Below are 21,587 nucleotides of genomic sequence, written 5' to 3'. Positions count from 1 at the left end.
GTCGCGAGCGACGTACAGCCCACGTGACAGAGGTGCCGCGTCTCGCCATTGGCGGACAGGTAGAGCGTAGCATGGAAAGGAGGGGTTACCAAGGCAGCGTGAGCTGGATGACAACAAAGGTTGTTAATGACGCTGTTACTATGCGGGTTGCCGTGGTTACAAGAAGGCACCCTTCCAGCTTCTATAAGGGCACGTGGGGATAGCTGTGTCCGAAGTCCAGTGCTGATCATGCGTGTTATTTATGTAAACGGATTGCAGCGATTGTTAGTGAGACGCATCAGTCACCCTGCTTGTCCCCGTCTAGACACAGGGGGGCAGTTATTCCGTCACTCCCCTCTGTAGAAAGACATTGTTACTTTCATAATATGACGTTACTTGTTTACTAGCGTGTGTCTCCGCCATTAAATAATGTGCACTGCTTATTCATTTTGTAACCCTTTCTTTTGTCATCTTTCCGTATGTCTCTCTCTCTCCTTCTCACTTCTTTACTTTCTACATCCCCCTCATTCTTCTCTGTGTATGTTTTCCCCTCCCTCTCTTCTCTCTTATCCCTCTTCCCTCTCTTATCCCTCTTCCCTCTCTCTTCTGTTCTTTCTTTCTTTATTTCTTCCTTCCATCCTTTCTCTAGTTCTTTAACTCCTCTTCTGTCTTTGCCTCCCTTGTTGACCTCTTCCAACTTCTTTCTTCACTGTCTCCCTCTTTCTTCTGTCTCTTATCTAATTTCTTCTCATTTCTCTACTTTATTGACCCCTCTCATACCACCCCTCTGAACACATGATCTGGCAACCCTCTCATCCTACCCCACAAATTGATTAGCAACCTCATCCCCAACATTATCAAGCAGCAAACCCCTCTTACTCCGTTCATTCACTACTTTTCCCCGTCCGTTGTGGCGTTTAACTAAATGCCCATTTGCCCTCAGATCCTGGTGCAGCTTTATATAAAGAATGGAATTATTTTGTAGGTTTGCATACCTTGTTCACTTTTGTGTGTATATTTACATGTATAATCACTAGATCTGTTTATCTCAACTGCTTGATACATTACAACATCCAGAGATGTCACAGTTTCTATGTAAACACAGTGTTTATCGTGGAGTGCATCACATCATTCCCAGAAAACATCATATCTATGTATGTTAATATAACACACAACAAAATAACTCATATAGAGGTTGAAGAACCTCTAGTGGGTGGCCACCGTAATCCACCATTGTGATGTTGCTAGCTGCATAGTGTTGCACCAGGGCCCTGGAGTGGTAGGGGGCACGAGTCCCCATCCTGTAGTAGACTTACTAGATTTGCAGTCGCCTGAATTTCCTGTGAGCTCTGGATTAATGAGAGAGACGGTCAGACACAGGCAGAGAGGAGCTGCTCTACAGCTGGTATTACCTAATTAATCCAGTGCAGAGCGGCTCCTCTCCCAGTGTCCATCTGCACCCTGGCAGGAAGAATGGTCAAAGAGTGTGCTCTGATAGGCTTTTCATCCTTCTTCCCTCACTTCACTGCCCTCACTTTTCCTTTCCATGTTATGTTGGCTCGTGTGCCCAGTCACAGGCTGCGCAGTACAACAAATTACAGTATTAGTGATGATTGTGACGGTGGCGGTGGTGCCAGTGCATGTAAGGCAAACAGTAACATAGCTACGCTGCTGCGTCTCAGGAACAACATCTAACAATATCTAACAGAGAACTCACTAGAGGATGTGTTGCTTGAGTCCTCTGGCTCATAATCTAAATCCATCATAATTTCCATTGGCATAGTCGATGAACACATCCTTTTTCACTTGGACGGAATAAGGCCCACTCCTGCTGGAGGAACTGCTGCAACTTCCCTCTTCTTCCTCATGTTCTTCTGGACCAAAAATAGATCTGCTGATATTATCGGTGCCTGCCCATCTGGGAAAATCTGGCAGTGCTTGCAGTAGTGGTAGAACCAGTGGCGGTTGTGGTGGCACTGGTGGTGTTTTTTTCCATGCTTCACCAGAACACAATCTCTCCATGATTGCTTGATAGTAATTAAAATTGCGCCTTACTTTGGTATGTGGGGTGTGCATGGTTTTTAGCGCTGTTACAGCCAGGATATTCCAGGGTTCACCTGACTACTTTTTCGCACACACACTTACCAGCAGCTCTGCCTAATCCAAGAAAATTGGAATCACTCCTTCTCAGACACTTTCAAAATATTTTGAACTCGTCAGTAACAATGAAAAAAAATAAAATGTATAACCCAACTTGCAGTATGGTAGCTGTGCCTCGATCTCAGCCTCAACACTCTAACTGGACTGTCTGTCACTGACTGTATCACACTCCAACTCCTGTCAGTCTGTAACTGCTATTAACAAGTTAAATGGAGTCAGCATCCCTGTATCTACTGCTCAGCTCTTCCCCTTGTAAACGCTGATTGGCCAGAGTAAAAATAAAAAAATCCCACAGGCCGTTGGACCCATCAATAACAACCATAACCATCAATGGAACACACCGTCTACACACCGTCCCGTCCTACTTTACGCCATGAATGAACAAATCTTGATGGAATTTCAGAGATATTGCAGTTTGTTTTCGCTTGTTTCGCTCGGGACCCTCCTTGTTATCTCAAACGAATGCACAAAATTGTCAAATTTCGTTAAAAATAACATTCGTGTAAATCCAAAAGTATAATGGTTATTTAGGCTGGTATAATGACCTTTTTTGTTAAGTTGTCCAAAAATCTTTAGATTATTATACAAATATTGGGGCACAAATTGGCACTTTGGCCTCCATAGTACTCCTTCCCACCAACATAAAATGAAAGGGTGTGCAAAAAAAAAAAAAAAAAAAACTATTTTAATTTTCCAACATAATTAACGAGAGCTTTGGGGAAAAAGAGACAAGTGGCAGAATGACCCTTGAGGGCTTCGGTTATCTGCTTTTCAGAAACTTTTATGAATTATTAAGAATAATTTGCTTTAGCTGCATAAAATGCATAGTTATTAAAAGCGATACAATATTTTATTTCCTTTTTTTGGCATTGTAAATTATAGATAGATGGAGATATAGACAGAGGGTATAGTAGGATTCAACAAAGAGGTGGCGAGAATGCTGAAAGAAAATCAAAGCAAGATTTTATCCTTAAGGGTTAAAAACAGACATTCTTTAGTTCTTTTGGAGGATATTCAGTTAGAAAAATAGAAGAAAGGAGGCAGATCTGCAGCCTGATGTTACCCTCACCTTCCCAGCAGTTCTAAAGTACTGCAAACATTTGATTCTCCTCCAGAGACTGACCTCGGTGATGAAAGCCACTTCTGCCCCCCTATCACAGGTCTGGACAATGTAAACACTACGTTTTGCAATAATCCCCCCACCAGTGATCTCTGTGGATACCTGACCCCCACGGAGCTTTGTTTATGTACAGCTCATGTTAGTTTACAGGGGAGGGATGTTTCCTGGAAATGCCCTGGGATCATTGGGCCTCCCTCCAGCCTCCCCTGCCACAGCTCCCCCCCAGCCCCACTGCACTGGAGGCGAGGCTGAGCTCAGCTCACACCCAGCTTCAGTGATCAGTGAACAGGCCAGGGCTGGTTGGGGGGATCCCGGTACCAAGCGCACCGTATAACAGCATGGCCCTACTGTGCAGGATTTGGGCTTGTCTGCTGGCTTCGTTTGTCCTCCATCAGGACATCTTCTGCGAGGATCGCACATGTAAGTCCTGTAGAGCTCATGCCTCTGGCACATGAAGGGTTACCCCACTTTCCTCTTCCTCGGTGTTCCCATCTTGATACTTTAGATTCGTGAAGCGATACATTGTATCTTCTCAATGTCTGCGCTCAGCGATAGGATCCAGGAAGGGGGTAGTTTGTGGGATTGGCAGTGGGGCAGCAGAGATCTGAGATTACCAGTGGATTAGTGTGATGAGAGCATGAGAGTGTGACAGGCATTTAATCCACACAGGGCTGTGTATCATGTAGCTTAACTTGTGGCCTGTACAGAGTCCCTGTGATCAGGAGCTCAGTCTGCCCTCTTATTGTTCTTCTCCTGTTGTCCCCCCCATGCTGTCACATGCTGCAATGTATTCAATCTGTCAGATGCCTGATCTGTTTATACACAGGAGACTGGGGACCCAACTCTATAGTTCTACAGCTACCATCAGGGGGGGTACAACCAGTACTTGGGTATGGGGCCCAGACAAGCAGGGCCCTACCCCCTCATCGCTCTCATCCCTCCTCTTTGGTAATCAGTCACCCCAGTGACCCCTTTCCAAAATTTGGGGTCTCACGGTCCCATTGTGAGTCTGGGACAGGATGGTGGAACTAGCATGGGGCCGGGGCAGTGGGAGAAGCATGGGCCTTGTTGCTCTATAATTGCCTTTGCTGAAATATACAATACACAGAACTATCAAGTTACTCTTCTTTTATAACACATCCTATGATTGTCTATCCCAATTATGCATCCGTTAAATAAGAATAACCCGTGTTATCTAACTGGGCAAACTAGATGCGCCGAATGGTTCTTATCTGCCGCCAAATTCTATGTAACTGCATTTTATTTTATTTATTCAGTTTGATCGCTGAAGATTTTCTTGAATGGCGTTTAACTGGTTGGCAAAATTTGTTTTCCAACATGTTCACGTTTTTAGTTTCAGTAAAGGTTGTGCAATGTTATAACTCGCCAGGTTCATTGTTAAATATTTTCTTTTGTAAATAAAACAAGCTTCTTCCTCTGCCTTTTAGACTAAAAAATAGGATCTAACGACAGATAAAGAACGAATCGGCCCATCTAGTCTGCCCATTTGTTCTTATGTATTGATTCAGACCTTGAATCAACCTTAATTTGTCTTGATTCAGGATAGTTTTATGCCTGTCCCATACATGTTTAAATATCCTCACAATATTAGTGTCTACCACTTCTGATAGGAGGCTGTTCCATTTATCTACCACCCTCTCAGTTATTCCACTGTTAACCATTGCAGATGCCAAACCCATGAATATTAGGCCATTTTGCAATAATCATTATTCAGACCATGTGTTGACGATGCATAGTCTATTGAAGGCCTCTGTGCTTCATTCCTTCCTGGAAGCTAGACAAGGAAATTGCAGAGGTCCACATTTTCAGGAATGTAGAAGTTGCTCCAAAAGCCCTCAATGGCCTGAGCTCATCATTGTTTGATTTATTTTTCTTATAATTATAATGCACTGCCTATTTTTCCTTGTTACAGTTTGAACCTATTCTAAAATCTAGGTGTAAGAATGAGGGACTTTAGTAATATCAAACAGATAAAATAATGATGTAAGAACCAGGGTCGGATTGGTGATGATAAGGCTGCCCTGGCACTTTAAGGCCACCTGCCGGCTGAAGGCTGGACATGCGGGGCTGCACGCTATGTATTTGCCTGGTGTGCCAGATGGCCACTTTGGACCTGATTAGAACCATATTTTCTTTGTTCATCTACTCCAAGGGTCTTTTGACTTTCGACTGATCTTTTGGACCAAGTCAAAGGAGTCTTCAACCCATTCTAGGAATTTATATTGGCCATATTCTGCAAAAATAAAAACTGAGATAAATGAATAAAATGATTTCTATAAAGCATTTCCCAAATTACAATGTTTTTGTTTATAAAGTTTTGTCTCAACAGCATGCGTCCAAATTCCTCATGAGGAAGCGTCGAGCAAATTCGTTTTTTGAAGAAAGTAAAGCAGGGAACCTTGAAAGAGAATGTGTTGAGGAACTGTGCAATAAAGAAGAGGCCCGGGAAATATTCGAAAATGTTCCCGAAACAGTAAGTATATGAAGTATATGTTCCTTGCAAAATATTGCCTGGAGACGTAGGCCATGTAGGGTGCAATAAACCATAGGGCCAGCCATGAAGTACATTTTTAGTCCAGAGAAGGCATGTGTCTTATTATTAGGCAAAAAAGAAATACAGAACACACATAGAATAAACAAGTGGCTGCAATATGCCCTCAGCCCCCAAATACAAATGGACCCCGACTTACGTAGCTCCTATATATGTAGATCCGGATCACTCACTCTCACTAACAATCTCAATGTCTCTCTACCTTTTCTGCCCACTGCTTCTGTGTCCCTGTCTCCTTTTCCGCAGCTCCCCTACTTGTCTTGCCTCTTCTCGTTCTTCTGTCTTCGCTCTTCATCTGCTTCTCCCTAATGTCGGCTCAGTTGTCCAGGCTTCCTCAGAGCACTTCTGCAACAAAAATTAAAGGAATGGGGAAAGACTGTCCTGGTGGTTTTGCAGAAGTGTTCTGGGGAAGCCTGGACAACAGAGCGGAGAAGCAGACAGAGAAAGAAGATGCAAGACAGAAGAAAAGGAAGAGGCAAGAGAATTAGCCGAACTGCAGAAAAGGAGACAGACACAGGAGCGGTTGGCAGAATCCGAATGCACAAGTTTACTGGTAACATAAGGTACAGTGTACTGTATAACAAAACATGTCGCCGAGTTATACAAAGTCAGGGACTTCCTATAGTAATTTGCAGACTGTGCGACCATGAGAATCCATTTAAAACTAACTGGGTTTATTCACTAAACCAAGCTGTTTGAAGATGAGTTGTTGTCAGGAACCTAGTGGCCATCTGGGATACCGGGCAGATGCCTGGTGGAACAGTAAGCCTGTATATATTGATAGAGTCGGCCCAGCAGCAGATTGGGTGCTGCAGTCTGTGTCCTCTGGCCGGATATCAGCGATTATAAAAACAAAACGTGCATCCATGTTTATCCAGGCCATGCCAGGGCCGCCTTATCATCTCCAGTCTGTCCTTCGCTGTAGTCAATTGAGTAACATAATTTTGCTTAAGTTTAATTATGTACTATGGTGGTGCAACCATGGTGAGCTTCTCTTTCAAGAAGCAGGTTGGTCCTCCTCAAGGCATGTTTACATTGATGAGCTGAAATGTTTCTCCTCCCCAAAGGTCACCTGCAAACACCTGGTTTAGTGGACAAACCCTTTAGAATATGTGTTAAACCTTGAGAATCTAGATGGACATAACCATGTCAATCTTATTTTAGCAAATTGCTTGAGAGTTTAAAAAATGGGTGGCTTTTTTAGTGAAGCTGTGATGTAATAGGCAAAACATGATAATGTGGAATTATAGTATGAATTTTATTCCTTTTTTTCCTAGGAATATTTTTACCCAAGGTACTTAGGTAAGTTGTCCATCAAGTCCTGAGGGTTGTAAATAATAATTTTCTTTTTTTCTCTATAATTTTCTAGCACTATTTATGCATTGCTCTATTTTAGCATGAAAATGAGAAGTTAAAATAAGATCTAATCTGTCATATGAAGAATAGAGTACAATATCTTGCTTTTGCCTTTCTGTATTCCAATTCTGCAAATAAATCTCTCTAGCGTATAAAAATAAATAGCATTTGGTTTGTATTGAGAAATTTGGAATATAACGCAGTGATTATCTTGATATAACTAGATGCCTAATATTGAGTTTATTCCATACATATCATATATGTTTTTAAAATAGGCATATTTTGCTATATCCTATAATTATCTACTGGAAAAACCTTTGAACACTAATGATATTTTTACATTCTGTCGTAAAGCAGAATGAGTGGGGGGGGCACCTAAATATCACATGACTACCTACAATGGCAGCTTCTGGGCCTGCAGATAAATTAAGATTGTTGGCATAATGGAAATAAAGTCCATGCTTCTTCGAATCTTGACTTCTTTACTGTTTAAAACACTATTTCGTATGCAAAAGAATGATATTTCCCTCCCCATTGAAAATCTCCTTTCTTTGCAGCGTGCCTTGGTGCGCATCGCACTGGGATGTCTGGCAAACTTAGCTATTTGAATTTTGATGGCCCTGCTGATCTGAGGAGTTGCATTAATGGTTTGTATGCGTTCTTTTATACAAATAAATAACTCAGAGATATTCCTAGTGGCCTTTTCCTTTAGTTTGTGAAGGGAAGCTTCATACTTGTGTTTTATCAGAAGAACAAATTATTCTTGTGAATATCTAGTGGAATGATAAATTGAATGAGTTCCAACTTAATCTTTGGGATGGAGATCATTACCTAAAGAGTTTGGGCTTTCTCAATATTACAACTCTATTATTTTAGATTATTAATCTAATTTTTGGGAGTCTACCCAAAATGAAATACAAATAAAAAAAACAAAAAAAAAAGTAGTCTTTCATTGGATAGTTGTAATTCTGATTATGTTCCCGTTGGTCCTTCTATTTTCCCAACCAGTCAGCCACCAACTAACCATCTATCCATATTTCCAGAATTTCAGAAAAATAGAGATACATTTCTTTGTTGTTTTTATTCATACAGCCCTGCCAGATCAGTGCAGTCCACTCCCGTGTAATAAAGACGGATACCAAGAATGCGTAGACGAGAAGGGCACATTCAAATGCATCTGTAAACCGGGATGGTCTGGTGAACTTTGCGACATAGGTAAGGGTTTACAATGAATCGGTTGGCGGCTGAAAGCTGAACAAAACTCCAGGTATTTAGTCCATAGAACCTAAAGCCAACATATTAAACCAAAAATACACTTAAACTTTTTTATATACATTCATGATTGTATGATATTAGACATTACCAATGGGTAGCTAGCTGTCGATTGTAGAATAAAGGTGTTTTTTTTCTAAATTAAAAGCGTTTTAATTATGTATGGAATTTTTTTCTGATATAATAATATGTTTCAATTATGATAATTTCCTTTTTTTCCGTTAATTTTATATTCTTCTAGACATCAATGAATGTGATGATCCGGATAACGTGAACGGCGGATGCAGCCAGCGATGTGTGAATTTGCATGGAAGCTATCGATGTGCTTGTGAAGATGGTTATTACTTGCTTGCTAACAAACTGACCTGCAATGGTAATGATTACACTGTTATACATCTTTACTTGTGCCGCTCGCTTGTTAATCATGGAAGCAGAGCATAAAAACTGGTATTTACAGACATTTCTGTAATCGAAAAAGAAGAGGCACAGGAAATATTGACTTCACTTATCCAATTAATCTCAACCAGCCTGTAAAATATATCTATTTATACACATATGCATACGCTGTTTATAACTCATTTTTCCCGACGTAGAGGCTCAGTCCTTGGTCTCTTCAGGATAGCGTTATGTCTACCCCATGCATGTTTACATTTCCTCCCTGTATTAGCCTCTACCACTCCTAATGGGAGACTGTTCCACTTATCTACCACCCTCTCTATAAAGTAAAACTTCCTTATGTTACTGCTCTTGATTTGGTGCATAAAAACTGCTGCCTGGGTTATCCCTACGCAGTACATAGTCAGGGAATTGAAGCTGCAACTCTTGTGTAAACACTGGCTTTAGTAAATAACCCCAGTGAATGTCCCACAAGATAGGAGCCAGGATTTATCCTAATGTAAAGTATATGTAAATGCATAAGTTAATTTACGGAGGAGCCTTGAGAGTCGTCTCTCGGTAGCTTTGCGTTATACACGGCCGGCTCAGGGAGCTGAAACTGCAACTTGTCGCTGGAAAAAGATCGCAACACATTTTATTTATAGAGCACCATATTCTGTATCACTATTACAAGAATGATACAGAATTACCGATAACATTAACATTGACAATACACAATTAGACACGTTATTACATACAGGCACGGGAGGAGAAGAGGGCCCTGCTGCCGTGGGCTTACACTCTATTAGGGGGTCACGACAGACGGTGAGGGGCTGCTTGGGTGAGGATGATTCCGTTGTAGCGGGTTTAACGTGGAGAAGTCAGTGGCCGGGAGATCACGGTGGGGGAGGAATGCAGGTTGGAGTTATTATTGTAATAACAGGCGGGTTTAACCCTTTATAATACATACTGAAGTCAAAGATTTGAAGTGTTTACTTCGGCTGCTCACCTCAGCTCTGCACTGATTTGCATAGTTAATTATATATGCGTGACATCACAGGAAGTGATATAAGTGTATTATGTTTATGGGGGACTGTTTGTTTTACTGATGTGTTGTGTTTATTGTGAGGCTGTGTTTTGTGTGTCTGGGGGGAAATTATGTATATATGAGGGTGACAGTGTGTCTGTGGTGGTGTGCCTGTGAATGAGAGTGAGTGTGACAGAGTGATACCGATACCTGCAGGGTGCTCTAAATACCGGCCGTGCCGGTGAAATACCGGCCAGGTGGCAACCCTAGTTTGACACACTAAGTTTAATAAATATGCAAGGTTGTAGTTTTTCACCCATACGTGTTCCTGCAGGGCCAGACTTGGGATGACGAGGCAGCGCTGGCACTTTAAGGTGGCGGCTGCCTGATGACATCATAGCGCGATAGCTGTATATACGCGGCTGCACGCTACTTTTTTCCGCTCACACAGCTCTGCCCTGTATATCCAGTCGCACCCTGCAGTACATGGCGACACCGGCTAGCAGCCCACCGGTTGCCAGATGGCCATTCCGGCCCTGTGTCCCTGTATCTCTTAAGTATAATACACCACAGAAACATGGTTTCCAATGAACGCGAATAGTTTTATCTCCACTGCCATTAGCGAGGTCATATTTCACTGTGCTCCGAGCTGCGTTAAAAAAGAAACTGTGTCTAGAAACCAATTCCGCCCCGTACAGAATCCTGATCCTAAGTGATTAAGTAGCAATTTCTTCTTTCATTGAACTCCCTAAAGTCTTTCCAAGCAGCCAAGAAGATCCTGCTGTACATCACAATAATCTATTGATACAAACCGTCTAACAACCTACCAAGGGTAGCGCTACCATCGGTGATATAAATCTTGTAGCAATTACTTTCATCCCTTGGCTCCCAACAGCGATCATCCCCGGGATCAGAATATATGTGTGTGCCCAGCTGTATATTCCTTCTTCTTGTCTCGTTTCGACTTTCCAGGCATAATTTAACTTTTCGACACGCCGCTCCCATTCTCTGTTACTGCTCGTGTCTCCTCTTTTGTTTATGGCTTTGCCATATTTTCCTTTCGTACCTAAAAGACGTTTTTCTTTATATTTAATAGACAGAAATGAATGTGAATTCAATCCAAACATCTGCGGGAGCGCACAGTGTAGAAACACCCCGGGGAAGTATGAATGTGAGTGTGACAATGGCTACCGATATAATTCATCCTCCAAGGCTTGTGAAGGTATGTATATTATATATCCTTATATATCCGTATATATCCTTAAATTAGAAGGCAAAAGTTTCTTAATATGCAGCATTTCTACTAAACTTTAGTCTGGGTTGTCCCTTTAAAGATGACCTTGTGTCTTTACTGAGGGCGACAGAAAGCAAGCGACGATAAGGTTTTATTGCATTTTATTTTGCCGTGTTATGTTTGCAATTAGTGATCTTTTTTCCCCATGTAGTATTTTTATATACAATTGAGTCTAGACTTATTTTATGCAACGAAAGCAATGCTTGAATGCTTTAAACTGCAAACATAAAAGTGATACTATGATGACAAATTACTGGAATAAAAGTTACGATATGGTTTGGCTTGGCTTTTTGTTGTATCCTCATCCAAATTTTTAAAAAGGAGGTCCCATGGAAAAATAAATATTTTAAATACATTAAATGCGGTGTTGTGTACAGTAATACAGTTTAGAACAGATGAAACATATATAAACTCCTTTTATCTGCCACCATTGTTGTTGTCATTTGATATTTCCCTGTTCATTTACCACACTGAGCTGGTTCTTTATGGCCATGCTAATGAAGTCCTTTAGTCCTAAAGTAACTTGTTCTATAGACTTTTATGAGTCAGAGAGTCTCTCTGGGTGATTAGGACTGGGCCATTCTATTACTATCAGTATGATAACAAGACAAAGTACATAGGGCTTGTTCTGAAGTATAAACAGTTTTTGTTTTAACCAAAAACATTTATTCGTGTGCTCAGTGAGCATTCCCAAAAATAAACTAAAACATTAAACTAGTCAGACTCCAATAATTTGGATAAGCGCAAAAAGAAAGAAATACATAGCCTAGGAGATGATCACTGTTTAGAAGCAGTTATGATGGGACCTGGGATCTGCATCTCACCTTTTGGGGAGCGGCGGCATCACATACTCAGACCAGGCACGCCCGATAAAATGTTTTTGACATATAAATATGTATGTCATGTTATGTTATATGTTATGTTTTTGTTACAGATATAGATGAATGTGTTGAGGATATGTGCAGCCAAGTCTGCGTTAACCGTCCCGGGAGTTACGCTTGTTATTGTGACGGAAGAAAGAAACTGAAGCTCGCTGAAGACAAGAGAACTTGTGAAGTAAGTAGAATATCTGTATGTATATAAATGTTGCTAAAGCAGGCAGCTGAGCGCAGGCAAATGCACCTTGGACTGCTCAGATTTGAAGATTTTTGGACTACTTCTATCAAAAGTCCACATTTATTTGCACAGGGTAGTGTAGGAGACAGGAGAACCGTAGGTTTACTCCTCCTAACAACTTCAATCCAACCAGCACCTTCAACCACTTAAACAACACTGTAGTCTAAGCATTCATTTTATTCCAACGGTCTTGGCTCAAAAAGAAAATGAACGACGTACTTTCTAAAATGCGTTCCAGGGGTCATTGACCACAATGTAATGAAACCGAGAGCTATCCATATAGCTGACGGCCATTGTCAGTTCATGAGGTCTTTATGAGCCGTTCTCACTATTCATCTCAATAGAAATCTCAGTTACAGGTGCTGTTTTCTAGTAGAAGTGTTATAGCGGGTCACCGCGGGGATAGCTAATGTGTTCTTGTTTCTATTGAGTGATTTGTGAAACTTACATTGAATGCCTGTTGCCCGAGGCTAATTTATATCACAGTATGTTTTGGTGCAGTACGATAGAACCGATGGTGACGAGTGCCAGAAATTGCTTAATTCTCCTTTTATTTCTTCCGCACTCTGTTCCTTTGCGCCCTCGTATCAAAATTTTCCATTGCAATCTCCGTGCTTTGATTATTACTTTCTTTTATAGAACACCCATGCGTTTTATTTTGGATTTCTTATTTTTTACCCGTTTATTCTCTCCAAGCTCTGCCTTTTTTTGTTAAGAATGCTTCAGATCCTTGGCACATTTCAAGATTGACTTGGCAAACAATACACTCTCTGCAGGCTACAGCGTTTTGTGTAATTCCCTCTAAGCCCTGGCACAGGGGCTGGAACGTGCCAGTATCTCGGATTCTGATTAAGCTCCTGAAAGCTCCTGGGGTATAGCTTGCAAAAATAAGTCTAACAACAACCGCCTTGGTTGAATACTAGTTTTGTGTCGCACAGTGGTGACATTGTATACTGCGAGAAATCCTCCTTAACTAACACTATATGTGATAGACTCCCGCTGGTAAGGAACGTTCTCTGGCACAGACTTGAAAAGGCAAAAACATGAAATGTCTCGATATGTTTAAAGTCCCTTTTAGAAGATAAAGTATAGGTTTTAAGTATTACACAGAAATGTCAGTTAAATCACATTTTAATATTTGGGGACTAACATTAAAACTAAGGCATAAAAACCTGTTTATAGAATGTGCTTAAACTCGGATGAGTACCGCAATGGCTACAGGTCACGCTAGCCCTCTGACATTCTGTATGCGGACCATTCTTCTTGACGTGTTTGGGCATTTGGGTTGACTTTGTAAGTTGAATAAACTTTCATTGACCAGACAGGAATATGCTTCAGCTTAAACTCACCGCAACCCCAAAAGAGTTTTATATCCAGGATCCAGTTCTCATGCAGTTGCCACCTAGCTTCCTTGTTGCTCTCGACGCTCTAGTGGCTGTGTTTGGAATTACAAGTGGAACGCACAGCAAAAGTTTCATACAATGGTAAAAAAAAAAAACAGCCTGTATAACAATTGCTCCCCTACCCAACCGAGCCAACCGTCCCCTGATTGGTGCCCCCACTTAGCACACAATACTATGACAAAAGGCCATAGGCATAGTATTGTATAAGGCTACTTTATTGTGTTGTGTGTAATCTCATTTTAGACATGCCAATTCTTTGTGTGTATTTATCATGCTTTGACGTGACAGCGTTGTAAATTGTGTATAAAGTATTGCCATTACAGCCCAGTCCCTATAAAGCTGTGTAGCCGTACGAGACAATACAAATATGAACAAACATGTTGCTTTTAATGATACAATCTCGGAATAATTGAGTTTATTTTAAATGGTGCCCGTAGGCTAGTTTTCTCATCATAACAAAATAGCGATCCGAGGCAACAGGACAGGAGATCATTCCCATTTCTCGGAGGTTAACCCTACGGGTCCTGCAGGGTGCTGGCGGAACCTCCTGTCACCGGAGGGCTTCTGGTCTGATGTGAAAAGATGCTGATGGAAAACCCAGTTTTCGGAAGTTCAACAGCGCCATCTAGTGGTTTGCCCCCAGTTTTCAGTTTGTATTAACTGCCCGTCAGCTTCTCAAAAATATATTATTATCTTTATTCAGATACTTTACTCAAACACACGCTATTGAGCTGCAAAATGAGGTTATACAAGAAAATGACACTGTTAGTGCTTACAAGCTACATGAACGTCGAGCTGGATGTTTTCAATGAAACCTGTAATAAAGAAAAATTGGCTATTTGGCGTCTTTGCATGGAGACATAAAATGTGCCCTTGAGAGATATTGTAGAGTGCCTAATTTTTATCCACGTCGGTGAGTAGAGATTCTGCAGTTAGAAGATTTTCCTACATTTCTCCTTTTGAGGTCATTTTTTTATACACCTAAAAGTTTATAACCTTATTTCCATCTGCTTAATTTAATTTACATACCATTGATCAAAAAATAAATAATTCAAATTTTTTTCAGTTATTTCAGTCTTAGGTGGATGAATCAGGCCTTCCAGTCTCCCTGTCTCTCCTGATGTGGAAACACAAATCTTATCAGTCATTGTTGATTGTCATTGTTGAAAAATATTAGCAAAAAAATGCTATAATCATCAATGCAGTATTTTTTTTTTGCCAATATACTTTATTTCGATGAAAACAAAATGTCAGCCATTTCACTTTTTATATATATATCGTGGGACTGATCTTCTTAAAAGAATGGGGTCATGGCTCAGAATTTAGATATTGTTACAAGCTGTTTCAGAGGCTGTTACTATGTATTTTATAACCTGAGCTGTACTCGGATGGTGTTACGTTTTTATTATGGTTTATTCATATCATTTATCATGTGTTATAAAGTTTTATAAGGCTGTTATAAACATCTTGTTATGTCATTACTCATTCTTTTCTCTCGTTAAGATCATCTCTGTGTGTATGCCACTGAATCTTGAGACAAACTATGAGCTGCTATACTTGGCTGAACAATTCGCAGGTATTCCGGTTGTATATCTGAGGTTTAAACTCCCAGATGTAACAAGGTAAGCAATAAATGCATTTTTCTTCATTTCATCTTAAAATTACCATGTTCGCCTCTAGACTTTTGATACATAGGCAATTCTCTCCAAGTTTTAACTGCTTAGTAAGTCTCTGCCGCTCAATATTTTCTTGGTATGCATGTTTTTAAATACATATTTGCTGTATAGTTACCATATGTAATTTTTTTTGTGTGTAATGAATTTAAATAATAGGTTTTCTGCTGAATTTGACTTCCGGACATATGATGCAGAGGGAATCATTTTATATGCAGAGTCTCCCGATAGCTCGTCTTGGTTACTGTTAGCTCTTCGAGATGGGAAGATCGAAATACAATTCAAGAATGAATTATGGACAAAGGTTACATCTGGTGGCAAGTCCATTAATAATGGAGAATGGCATATAGTAAGATTTTATATTTTCTCTTTTGTAATAAAGGACCAATAATTAATAAACCATTATTTTACTTATAAATCCTACATAGAAAATCAAATTGCAGCAGCTACTGGCATTTGACGTGCACCTTGATTTCTTTAATCTTTCTTTAATCTTTAATTTATTCTGAATACATTTTATTACACACATATAATATATACTGTATGGCCAACAGTATGTGGACACCTGACCATCACACTTATATGAGCTTGTTGGACTTCCTATTACAAAACCATGAGGCATTAATATGAAATTTGCCTATTCAGCCAAAACAACATCTATGAGGTCAGGCACTGATTTTGGGGTGAGAAGGCCTGCCTCGCAATCTGCGGTCCAGTTCATCCCAAAGATGTTCAGTGGAATTGAAGTCAGGGCTCTGTGCGGCCGGTCAAGTTCTTCCAAACTCATCCAACCTTGTATTTATGGACCTTGCTTTGTGCGTAGGGCCAGAGTCATGCTGGAACAGGAAAGGGCCTTTCTCAAACACAAAGCTGGAAGGGTATAAGTGTCTAAAATGTATTGGTACGCCGTAGCATTAACATTACCTTCATTAAAGCTAAGGGGCCGAAACCCTGACAGCCCCAGACCATTATCCCTCCTCCACCAAACTATTCAGTAGGCGCTATGCATTCCAGTGGGCATTCCTGGCCTCCGCCAATCCCAGATTTATCCATCGGACTTCCAGATAGTGAAGGATAATACAGCGCTCCAGAGATTACATTTCCACTGATCCATAGTCCAGTACTGGTTTGCTTTACACCATTACAGCCGCTGCTTGGCATTGTGCATAACGATCTTTGGCTCACGTAGCTGCTCGGCCATGGAAGCCCGTTTCATGAAGCTCCTAGTGCTTGTGCTGGTATTACTTCCAGAGGCAGTTTGTCTACGGAGATGGATGTCAATGTTGGTGGATTTTATACACCCGTTGGCAATGGGTGTGATTGAAACACCTAAACTCAATCGTTAGGAGGGATGTCCACATACTTTCGGTCATATAGTGTGTTCTGAAGAATCTCTATATACATTTTTATGATTTTATTTTCTTTGTTATTCTAGATCTCCGTGGAAGAGTTTGAAAACAGCATCAGTGTGAAAATAGCAAAAGAAGCAGTTATGAATATCAACAGCCCCAAAATGCTCTTCAAACCCATCAATGGAATTTTGGAAACCAAAGTCTATATTGCAGGATTGCCACGGAAAGTGGAAAATCTAATAAAACCGGTAACTTTACAGCATGCTTTATTCACCAGTATAGGCTGTTTAACCCTGTAGCTTCTATATCAATTTAAATAAGCAGGGCTCGTTCCTCCTGTGATGTCTCTGATGGCGTGGTGCTCTATGGTTATTCAAGTCTTCAAGGTATAGGGTTTAGAAACTCGACTTTAAGGACCAGCAGTGCACCAACTGCCGAGCGATGTGAATGCAAATAAACTTCTGTGGGGTAATCAATCGATGAAAGTGGGGTGTGCTGTCTTAATGATGAATTTGATACATGGCAGGCCCAGCCCAAGAATAATCACCATAGTTTTCTCTTGCTCCAGATTAATCCACGATTAGATGGATGTATCCGTGGATGGAACCTGATGAATCAAGGAGCGTTGGGCGTAAAGGAAGTGATCCAGGAAAAACAGAGTAAGCATTGCCTGGTGTCCGTAGAAAAGGGCTCTTATTATCCTGGCGGAGGATTGGCACAATTTCTCGTGAACTACAGTAAGTATAAGCAATTATTGTTATTATGTCTTGTATTCTTGATGATAATCTTCTTCCATCTTTGGGCAAAACCAGTTGTGTTAATCTCCGATAATGTTAATTTTGCGTTTCAGCAGATAATACCGGATCTGTTGACTGGTTAGTAAACGTTACCCTGAACATTCGGTCGTCGACAGGAACTGGTGTTATGTTTGCTCTGGTTGCTGGTGAGACTGTTCCCCTGGCCTTAGCTATTGAAGACATCTCATCTGAGATAGTACAGGTACTTGTTTATTGCTTCTAGTTGTCAGGGCGGTAGATACATGGAACAAGGTTCCAGCAAAAGTGCTAGGCGATAATATAATGATTTCAAACATGCATGAGATAAGCATATGGTTATCCTGAATCAAGAGCAAGATCTCATAACGGTTTGAGTCTTTACATCAGGAAGAACTGGTAGACTACATGGGCCAAATGCTTCTAATCTGCGGTCATGGTTTTTTTGTTAAGAAATGTCAATAAAACACAGAAAAAACAGGTGATAGAAGTTATTTAAAACTTCATGTAATAGACATAAGCCTATCCTGAATATAAGACAAGGCGAAGAACAGAATTTGTTTTGGGGTCTTTACAGCAAGAAAAAAAGGGCAGACACAAAGGCTAAATAGCTCTTACCTGCCATCAAATTGTACATAGTTTAGCCTATATCTGATTTTAATTGAAGCTCAGAGTGACAGAATATAATGTATGCACCTTATCTCTTCAACCCTTTAAGTTTGCATTACTTTGATAAGCTGCGGGTTAAAAAAAAAACAGCATGTAAGCGGAAAAGTGCATACTGTTTTGTAAAACTTTAAATACTTTTTGCTTTTATACTATCTTTAAGGTTGGGTATGCTCCTGATGGTGATGATGATGATGATACGTTCAGAATGTTTCTCGTTTCATTACTTTCTTTCATTAATAAGTCATTTTGTTTGTCTGTTCTAGGATATCGTGGTCAGTATACATAGTATTACCCTGGCTCGAGTGACAACAAAAAGAATTTGTACTGCCAAAAACCTTCAAGTTAATTTGCTGGTCACAAAAACAAAACTGGAATTTATAGCTGATTCATATACTGAAATCTCATATTCTCCCAAAGAGGATCTGGATAAACACCTTTCTGTTTTGGACCAAGCAATGAAGGGACACGTTGATACATATTTAGGAGGAATACCAGGTAATCTACGTATTTATGGTTATATTAAAGGGCATAGACTTACTACGAGGGGTGAACTATACAGTCCCTGCCATCTGACGGTGGGGAAGATTAAAAATATACAAAATAAATTATTTTAATAAAAAAAAACAAATGTGAAGGTTTTCCAAACCTTAGATATTTTTCTCTTAAATTAGACATTACGTGGGGCACACAAAGGGACCTACGTCTTACGATGCCCAATAGTGTCTGGTTCTTTCCTAAACAAGTTCGTAGTCTGATGCAATTGAAAGCGTACAAGAAGTTGTACAATCAAATGAAATGTACTACTGTTTGGACTGACATAAGGTTCCAGTGGAACTTTCTTTGCAATCATCAGCATACCTGGGAGCTTTCAAGGTTAGGTTACCCAGAGCTCTCCCTCTTCTGGAGGAGTGGGTTTGTGAAGGAACGAGGCTGGCTGCATGTAGGGAGCTTAGTTAGTCTCAGACAGCCTTTAGCGTGTGGGGAATGGAAAAGACTCTAGGAAGTGGGCACGACCCTACTTGGGCTAGAATAAACTTGACCCAGAGACCCAGGGAAGCAAGGCATCTCCAGGAACCCAAGAGAGTTCCCATGTTTGGTCATTGACATGACAGTCAAGAGAATATAGCAAGGAATGTAAAGTTCAATGTAACGTGTCGGACTAAGCAGTCTTTAGATTCAAGGAGTAAAGCTCTCATGCTTATTAATAAATATCAAGTAGAAACACAAGCTATGGAAGCTAGCAGTGCATCTAATGACAATTGTCTCTGTTTCTCTGTAGACGTTCCACTCCCTGCTACTCCCATCTCTGCATTCTTTGTCGGCTGCATGGACGTGACCATAAATCATACTTTGCTGGATTTAGACGAAGCCGTTTCCAAGCAAAATGATATTCGCTCACATTCATGTCCTCTTGTTGCATAGTTCTAAAGTATTTTTTAATGTTATGGGAGATTTTGCCCCTGATTTTATTTTAATAGCCGCAACTACTACTGAATAACCTCTTGAGTGACATGTGCCAGGAAATGTGTGTCTGTGAAAATCAAGTGCCTTCATTAAACTGTTTATATTTTAGGCTTTAGAAACAAGCACTTTTTTACATTTACATTTTGCATTCCTTTTTAAAATAAATTTAAGGAAAACACATTTTGCCGTATATGTTTAAATGCCGATATGGGTTCATTAGTGTTTTTGTTTCACTCTTTGTATATATTAGAACATATTAGACAAAAAAATTTAGTTTTCTTAATGGTGACGCCAAATGGGTAAGAGTTGAAAACTGAAAAGTATTCATTGAAAATATTTTATGTACTTTTTTGTTATATACTGAAGCAACTTTAGAGACATATATCTTGCACAGTCCAAATAAAGTTGTTGGCTGTTTCAATAAAAATGCAAAAACAATAAAACTGTATATTTTTGTTATAAAGCTAGCAGTATATTAAAATAAAGTATTGTCACGTACAAGTAGTTTGGAGACACCGTAGTCAGGTAGGACTCCAGGAGCCGAGGTCAGGATTCAGGAAAACAACGAAGTCAGGTAAGCCAGGGTCAAACACGAGAAAACAGAATAGGAAACGCTATCTGGGTACTAGCTCAGGGCATAGACAACCAACAGAAGGCAATGTCTGGCAGAACTGAGGAGGTTTAAATAGGAAACTGCAGGGGAAGTTCGAATCTCCCGCCAAACCGTCATGACGTCACTTCCGGTGTCCGGGAATCGCGGCCATCATGAGTGTGGCGTAATCTCCCTTCATATAGACCTGCAGTTTGGGACGCGGTGTCCCAGGAGGTCTGCCTCTCCTGCGCGGCAGCTCAGAGGATGGCGGCAGAAGCGGCAGTGCGTTGGAGGGGGGTCTCCCTCTCCTGCGTGGCGGCTGCTGCGGAGGTGGCCGTGCGTTGGAGGGGGGTCTCCCTCTCCTGCGTGGCGGCTGCTGCGGAGGTGGCCGTGCGTTGGAGGGGGGTCTCCCTCTCATGCGGGGCGGCTGCTGCGGCGGTGAGTTGGAGGGGGGTCTCCCTCTCCTTCGCGGCGGTTGCTGCAGCGGTGGCCGTGCGTTGGAGGGGGTTCTCCCTCTCCTTCGCGGCGGCTGTTGCGGCAACGTGGGAGCCGAGGACAGGTGAGTAACAAGTATTTGGGGTTTAAAAGCTTTACATTAAGTTTACTCTCCCTGATAGCCTTGCTAAAGAAGAATGCATATTCAGTACTCTGTGAGGAACAAAGAAAAAACCCACAACTTAGGTAAAAACTGCAGCCCTGCAGCTGCAGTCTTCTTCCTTGGTCTAACGGTTCTTGCCAGTGATTGGTTGCTTGAAGCTGCCAATTAATGGCAAGAAAGCGATGCCATTGAAGTCAACTGGATTCCATTGACCCACAACTTACTGGTGATGAGTATATCACATGCTAGGAGATGTTTTTGTCCCAAACACATCTTGTGCACAGAAAAAAGCTGGAGACGAGAGAAAGGGACAAATGCAGATCCCCCATGCATTTGCAAGTTGGACACCACAAACATTTAAAGGAACCACAAAGCTATCATATTCAAAACTATTAACACTAACGTCCTCTACCATAACTCCTCATTACAACACAGATTGGTAACATCCTCAGTACAATAACACAGAACAGGGGGATGAAAGGATGACGAGAGCTGCTTCAATATCACAAGAACAAGTTTATTTAGTGCATAGAACTGTAAAATGTAGGATTGGACTGGCCAATAGCTTCACACACTTACCCAGTGCCAGGGCTGCATAGTCACTCCCAATGTTTCCATGTCTGATGATGATAGTAGGAAAATGTCGGCAAGATTCACAGGGAAATATCAATCTTTCGAGTTGTTTGAAACTTTTTGTGTGTAAATTGATGAATGTTTACTTGGTCCGTTTTACAGCCAAGGTCTTTCGCAGAGATACAATACTGTAAGAGTATATAAAACACCATCTGTGAT

At 40.9% G+C, this 21,587-nt stretch overlaps 1 protein-coding gene across 3 annotated transcripts; it reads left to right on the top strand.

Annotated features, from left to right (window-relative positions):
* Positions 1–3,340: 3,340 nt before the first annotated feature.
* Positions 3,341–20,048, top strand: PROS1 (protein S). Of its 3 annotated transcripts, none has more exons than XM_053456913.1 (15): positions 3,341–3,679; positions 5,596–5,753; positions 7,109–7,133; positions 7,745–7,834; positions 8,280–8,402; positions 8,701–8,832; positions 10,958–11,083; positions 12,090–12,211; positions 15,178–15,296; positions 15,507–15,696; positions 16,783–16,947; positions 17,268–17,436; positions 17,553–17,698; positions 18,405–18,636; positions 19,421–20,048. In XM_053456913.1, exons 1-15 carry the CDS (start codon positions 3,598–3,600, stop codon positions 19,561–19,563), a joined length of 2,022 nt encoding a protein of 673 aa, XP_053312888.1. In that variant the 5' UTR covers positions 3,341–3,597; the 3' UTR covers positions 19,564–20,048. The 3 variants fall into 3 exon arrangements, with proteins under 3 accessions (XP_053312888.1, XP_053312887.1, XP_053312889.1); XM_053456912.1 differs by having other exon boundaries at positions 3,343–3,679; positions 17,550–17,698; XM_053456914.1 differs by having other exon boundaries at positions 3,344–3,679; positions 5,610–5,753; positions 17,550–17,698.
* The last annotated feature ends 1,539 nt before the right edge of the window (positions 20,049–21,587 follow it).

Source organism: Spea bombifrons, chromosome 2 (assembly GCF_027358695.1).
Source record: "Spea bombifrons isolate aSpeBom1 chromosome 2, aSpeBom1.2.pri, whole genome shotgun sequence".
In the NCBI taxonomy this organism is placed as follows: Eukaryota; Metazoa; Chordata; class Amphibia; order Anura; family Pelobatidae; genus Spea; species Spea bombifrons.
Note: the sequence above shows the minus strand (reverse complement) of the source record. Positions and strands in the feature narration are given on the sequence as shown.